Genomic DNA, 7,304 nt, shown 5'->3' on the forward strand with positions numbered 1-7,304 from the left:
AACAAGCACTATAGAATATAGTCACATGTGTTGCTGTGTAATAAAAGACATGTCCTTGTATTTTTAAGAGAAAAAAAATGATGCATAGATCGATCTGTGCCAAGTATATTAGGGCAGTGTTTTTAAACCACTGTGCCACGACACAATAGTGTGCCATGAAATACAGTCTGGTGTGCCGTGGGAGATTATATAGTTTTACCTATAACCATTAATTATAGTCTGCAAATGATGTGTTGTTGTTGAGTGTCTGTGCTGTCTAGAGTTCGGCAGAGTAACCGTGTAATACTCTTCCATATCAGTAGATGGCAGCCGGTAGCGATTGCTTTGTAGCTGTCGGAAACAGCGGGAGGCAGAGTGCAGGCAAAAAAGTGTATAATGCTTAAACCAAAAATAAACAAAAGAAGAAAAGGCATTGAAGCTTAGGGAACGCTATGCAAAACGAAACTAAAACTGAACTGGCTACATTTTAAATAAAAACAAAATGCTGGACTACAGCAAAGACGGCGTCCACAAACATGACATGGACATGACAATCAACAATGTCCAAACAAAGAAGGATTTGTTTACTAATTACGTATAAAATACTACACGGTCTAGCTCCAGCCTATCTTGCCGATTGTATTGTACCATATGTCCCGGTAAGAAATCTGCGTTCAAAAGACTCCGGCTTATTAGTGATTCCCAGAGCCCAAAAAAAGTCTGCGGGCTATAGAGCGTTTTCCGTTCGGGCTCCAGTACCCTGGAATGCCCTCCCGGTAACAGTTCGAGATGCTACCTCAGTAGAAGCATTTAAGTCTCACCTTAAAACTCATCTGTATACTCTAGCCTTTAAATAGACCTCCTTTTTAGACCAATTGATCTGCCGCTTCTTTTCTTTCCCCTATGTCCCACCCTCCATTGTGGAGGGGGTCCGGTCCGATGACCATGGATGAAGTACTGGCTGTCCAGAGTCGAGACCCAGGATGGACCGCTCGTCGGGACCCAGGATGGACCGCTCGCCTGTATCGGTTGGGGACATCTCTACGCTGCTGATCCGCCTCCGCTTGAGATGGTTTCCTGTGGACGGGACTCTCACTGCTGTCTTGGATCCGCTTGAACTGAACTCTCGCGGCTGTGTTGGAGCCACTATGGATTGAACTTTCACAGTATCATGTTAGACCCGCTCGACATCCATTGCTTTCGGTCCCCTAGAGGGGGGGGAGGTTGCCCACATCTGAGGTCCTCTCCAAGGTTTCTCATAGTCAGCATTGTCACTGGCGTCCCACTGGATGTGAATTCTCCCTGCCCACTGGGTGTGAGTTTTCCTTGCCCTTTTGTGGGTTCTTCCGAGGATGTTGTAGTCGTAATGGTTTGTGCAGTCCTTTGAGACATTTGTGATTCGGGGCTATATAAATAAACATTGATTGATTGATTAAAAACAACTGAAATATTATTGATTTCTAAAACAAAGTAGATGCGGGAAATATCGCTCAAAGGAAGACATAAAACTGCAACAGGAAAATACCAAAACAAGACAAAAAGCCACCAAAATAGGAGCACAAGACAAGACCTAAAACACTACACACAGGAAAACACCAAAAAACTCCAAAAGAGTCAGGGCGTGATGTGACAGGTGGTGACAGTACACCTACTTTGAGACAAGAGCTATATTGATGCATGTTTGGTTATGGTTTAAAGTCATACCCAACAATTGCAACGACAAATTTTTACTGTCAACTGAAATTCGACTTTAATTATTTCTGCCAGTGGTGTGCCTCCGGATTTTATCAACGCAAAAAATGTGCCTTGGCTCAAAAAATGTTGAAAAACACTGTATAAGGGTACATATTCAGTATGTGTGAGGGAGGTTCAAAGAAGCCTGTTCACTCAGATAACAAGTTTATGTATAATATCCCACCATTAAAACACAGGGTATAACAGCATCCGTGTTTTTTTTTAAGAATTTGAGGTATCTGTAGCATCTCTGCCCAATATTTCAAAATGTATAAATTTATGGACGGATCATCATAATTTCTTTTTATTACTTTCATGAAAATGTATATATACAAACCACGAACAGTTCCCAATTTGTTTCAATGTATCTTATACATTTCCATGATCAGAAAAGAGCTGATGGAAGAATAACATTCTTATATTTATCTGCCAACTATTTTTAACAAAAATTATTTTAGATGACTTTATCACTGTTCCCTCCGTCAACACCCGAACTTCAACATACTTTTAAATTTTCGTTTAAGCATTTTCACTATGACACATCAATCAAAATCAAAGATCAGTTTGATATGCCAGTTGTCTCTTTTTGTAACTCTTTTCAAACTAAAAAACATTAGTATTTTAGAGAATTCGATGCTTTCACACCAGCAAAAGACAAGCACATTTGTTTCAAAGTCATACGGCATTCTGTGATTTTCATCTTCAGACTTGAACACTAATAACTTTTATAAGTTCTTTGGAAGAAGTTTATTTCTACCTTTGAACATCACAAATAGAGTATGCAATTCTACAATATATTTTAGTTTTAATAATCCTGACCTAATGAAGAGTGGATTTGTGTGGTCTCTATATCGTACTTAAAAAAATAATACGAATTGCTCTTTCGTGTAAAAGAAAAAAAGGGATTATGCTGCTGTGATATGTATTCCCCTATATTTCTGCACAATTGAAATCCATCCATCCATCCATCCATTTTCTACCGCTTATTCCCTTTCGGGGTCGCGGGGGGCGCTGGCGCCTATCTCAGCTACAATCGGGCGGAAGGCAGGGTACACCCTGGACAAGTCGCCACCTCATCGCAGGGCCAACACAGATAGACAGACAACATTCACACTCACATTCACACTCTAGGGCCAATTTAGTGTTGCCAATCAACCTATCCCCAGGTGCATGTCTTTGGACTTCACGGTGGCAGAGGGGTTAGTGCGTCTGCCTCACAATACGAAGTTCCTGCAGTCCTGGGTTCAAATCCAGGCTCGGGATCTTTCTGTGTGGAGTTTGCATGTTCTCCCCGTGAATGCGTGGGTTCCCTCCGGGTACTCCGGCTTCCTCCCACTTCCAAAGACATGCACAATTGAAATAAGGTACAATATTTGAGCAATATAACATTCTCATTGTATTAAAGGGGTAAATGTATTTAACCTTGTTCGAGATAAATAAGCTTTCAGATACCTTGTTTTTCACATATTTTCCATGTCAACAATCTAATTTCCGTTCTCAATTTTCACATTGTTTTTGGACAAACTAAATTCAAACTTTTCTTTTACTGAATATCATATTTTTTTTACAATTATAATTTTCATTGAACCCCAATTTTAGTTTAACTATTTCTTCATCAATATTAGGATCTTAACTTGGATGTGTTTTTAATCCATGTGTGTATAGGTCAACCACCATTGTAAAACGCTCAGGCTTTTTCTGGCCTTTCATTAAAACCTTCCAATATTTGACCTGATACTTTTAAAAAAAAGTTATAGAGTTAAATTTTTACATTTCCCCTCGGGGATTAATAAAGTTTTTCTGATTTCTGAACACCTAAACAGTTCTGTTACCTTTCTAGGCCGCTAAGCCAGTGTTTTTCAACTTTTTGAGAGCCAAGGCACATTTTTTTCATTGAAAAAATCCTGAGGCACACAACTAGCAGAAATCATTGAAAAATAAAACTCAGACAATAAAAGGTTGTTGCAATTGTTGGATATGAATTCAAACCATAACCAACCATGCAACACTATAGCTCTTGTCTGTCATGTCCTGTCACATCACGCCGTGACATATTTTGAGTTTTTCCTGTGTAGTGTTTTAGTTCTTGTCTTGCACTCCTTTTTTGGTGGATTATCCTCTTCTGTTGGTATTTTCATGTCTTCCTTAAACGCTATTACCCGCTTCTGCTTTGTTTTAGCAATCAAGACTATTTAAGTTGTGCGTACACTATCTGTCTTTGTGGGGACATTGTTGATTGTCATGTCATGTACCGAGGTACATTGTGGACGCCCTCTGCTCCACGCGCTGTAAGTCTTTGCTGTCGTCCAGCATTTTCTTTTGGTTTACTTTGCAGCCAGTTCAGTTTAATTTTGTTTTGCATTGCCATTCCTAAGCTTCAGTGCTTTTTCTTAGCGACACTTTTGTTGTTTTTGGTTTAAGCATTAGATACATTTTTACCTGCACGCTTCTTCTCACTGTCGTCTGCATATTGTGATCATGACAAACCATGTTCCCGACATCTCTAGCGCAATTAGCCACCTACTGATATGGAAGAGTAATACAAGGTTATTCTGCCAATCTCAAAACACCACGGACACTCAACAACGGCACATTATTTGCAAATTATAATCGCTGGTTTGCAAAAAATGTTGTTTTTAACCCAATTAAGTGAAATAATCTCCCACGGCACACCAGATTGTATCTCACGGTACACTAGTGCAGGGGTCGGAAACGTTTACCACCCAAAGAGCCATTTTGACCCGTTTCACAAAATAAGGAAAACAATGGGAGCCACAAAACTCTTATGAAATTTAAAATGAAATAACACTGAATAAAGAGGTTTTTTTCCCACTTTGTGCTATGTATAAACCAGGGGTCTCAGACACGCGGCCCGCACCTTAATATGAAAATTTAATGATAGTGGGACCCGCAAGTTTTTTTTATAAATGCCACTTGACAGCATCTCACTTGCCAACCATCCCGAATATTCCGAGAGTGTACCGAATGTCAGATCAACCATTCTCGTGAATGTTTGCAGAAATTCCCTTGATTAACAATAATAAGGGAAGTCTAAGAAGGTGCTGCCTTTGACGCACCCCTCAACACGTCCAATCAGCTTGCCAGCCATGTCGCACGAGGCTTCTGTTGACACACGTTAACGATTGCAAGGCATACTTGTTCAACAGCCATACAGGTTACACTGAGGGTTGTGATATAAACAACTCTAACACTCTTACTAATATGCGCCACACTGTGAACCCACACCAAACAAGAATGACAAACCCATTTTGGGAGAACATCGGCACTGTAACACAACATAAACACAAAAGAACAATTACTCAGAATCCCTTGCATCTACATTATACACCCCGCTAGCACCAAAATCCCCCTCCCCCTCCGTGCGTCGGTTGAGGTGGGTGGGGTTGGAAGGGGCGGGGTTTGGTGCTAATGTAGCCTGGAAGAGCAGGGATGTATGGAATTCTGGGTATTTGCTCTTTTGTGTTTATGTTGTGTTACAGTGCCCATGTTCTCCCGAAATGTGTTTGTCATTCTTGTTTGGTGTGGGTTCACAGTGCGGCGCAGATTAGTAAGAGTGTTAAAGTTGTTTATGTTACAACCCTCAGTGTAACCTGCATGGTTGTTGACTAAGTATGCGTTGCAGTCGTTTTCATGTGTTAACAGAGGCTGAACATAAAATGACCGGTCGACACGCAGATTGCGTGATGTAAAAGTGGGCGTGACGACATGTTGTAGAGGAGGTTAATAACATTGCCATTACTGCCCACCCTTAGTATTGTAATCCAGGTGAAAATTGGAGAATGTTATCCCCGGGTGATTTCTAAGAGAGGCACTAAAATCCGGAAACTTCACGGTTTAGTCGTTGGGGTCGGCAATTTAGCAGCTGAGCCACATAAGAGTGATCAAAGAGCCGCATTCGGCTCCGGGGCCACGGGTTGCCGACCCCCGCACTAGTGGTTGAAAAACACTGGTTAAGGAAGCCTGTTTATTCAGATAACAAGTTAATGTGTAGTATCCCACCAAGGCATCAAAGTTTTTTAAAGAATTTTAGGTATATGTTGCATCTCTGTCCAACATTTCTAAATGTACACATTTAAGGAAGGATCTTAACTTGGATGTGTTTTTATCCATGTTATGTAGGTCAACCACCACTGGCTTTTTCTGGCGTTGACCTTTCATTAAAACCTTCCAATATTTGACCTGGCATAAGTGTTAAAAGGTAAACGGTTCTGTTAAAAATGAAATTTGTTCTCCGTGCTGTCACCTTTCAAGGCCGCTAAGCTACCAAGGGAAGAGCTAATGCTACAGGAGCTCAAACAACGACTAACAGGAGTAATGTGGACGACAAGTTATTACAGAGCTCGATTAAAAATCATTATTTTGACTAACATTTCGTATTTGAGGAGTCGGATATCACTTAGTGTAAATTTAAAAGCAAACAATGTCAAGGCCGGAAAATCCCCGGACTCGATTTAATGTTAAGTCCGTTACCAGTGACGTGAGCGAAGGGCGTACTTTGGAACGACAACAGACGCATTAAACTATAGCAAAAATGAGGGTGGAAAAATTATAACATTATATGGAGGACTGTTTGGTGATTAGTAGTTATTCCAATACGATACCACAGCGAAGGCAGCCACGAACCGTCAGTCCCGCAGCAGGAGTTGTTGTTGTCGCCTCCCCTGCGCTCGGCTCCGCAGCGACCAGGCCGATGACGTTCACCGCCCGCACCGTCCCCCGCAGCCAGTCCCGGCCTCGCAGCGTCGGCTCCGGCTCGGCTCCGTTGGCGGTCCCGCCGTCGCGAAAGAGCAAGAGCAGACGTTTCCCGACCAATTCAAGAGACTCTCCCATGTTTTCCCCTCCGCGAGCTAAGCAGCTTCTATCGAGCCACCATCAAACACTGTTAACTTCCTCGCTCGGGAACTCCAAAGTACTCAAAGACGCTTGAAACCCCCTTTAGGAACTGTTAAAAAAAAAAATGTTCCGTTGGGGCACCGCAAGCTGGACACCGAGCGTGTGCAGCGACGGGCGAGAAACGACTGGACACCGTGGAGATGTTATTGTCCTCGGTTTAAATGCAGGCGACTACCGTGCTATGTCCGCCATTGAGCTCTGCAACAATCAAACGCACTCCTCGTAGGCAAGCAGCACTGCGGAGATACACAGCAATGTCCGGGCGGACGGCGGCCTCTGGTGGCGAAAGGGTAGAACTGCACCCACACGATCACTGCAGAATGGTGGCTTTTGCACAAGAACGATTTCCCCCCCTTCTCTTTAAAGAAGGAACGAAATATGCGTCACAAACTTCATGACGTCAAATGGACCATAAACACTTTCATACACCCGTATAAATTACCAATCATTGGTATGTTTTCATCTACAAAACCATTCTTTGTATCACTCCATCTTATCCATCTTGTCTTTCAACAAAAAAAGCAAGGAAGTCACAATCTGCGTTCAATGAATGTTCTTCAATTTGTCATCCCCATCCATCCATCCATTTTTTTACCGCTTATTTCCTTTGGGGTAGCGGGGGGCGCCGGTGACCCTCTCAGCTACAATCGGGCAGAAGGCGGCGTACACCCTGGACA

General features: G+C 42.3%; 1 protein-coding gene across 3 annotated transcripts in view; it reads right to left on the bottom strand.

Annotated features, from left to right (window-relative positions):
• Window positions 1–6,853, bottom strand: part of kdm3b (lysine (K)-specific demethylase 3B) — a 45,284-nt gene extending 38,431 nt beyond the window's left edge. For 2 of the 3 annotated variants that reach the window (XM_061902066.1, XM_061902067.1), the window contains exon 1: window positions 6,358–6,853. In XM_061902066.1, the coding sequence (XP_061758050.1) occupies window positions 6,358–6,564 (207 nt within the window). In that variant the 5' untranslated portion in view covers window positions 6,565–6,853. The remainder of the gene's footprint in view (window positions 1–6,357) is intronic. The other variant, XM_061902065.1, reaches the window with a different exon arrangement.
• Between the last annotated feature and the right edge of the window lie 451 nt (window positions 6,854–7,304).

The sequence above is a fragment of the Nerophis ophidion genome, linkage group LG05 (assembly GCF_033978795.1).
Source record: "Nerophis ophidion isolate RoL-2023_Sa linkage group LG05, RoL_Noph_v1.0, whole genome shotgun sequence".
NCBI classification, from domain to species: domain Eukaryota; kingdom Metazoa; phylum Chordata; class Actinopteri; order Syngnathiformes; family Syngnathidae; genus Nerophis; species Nerophis ophidion.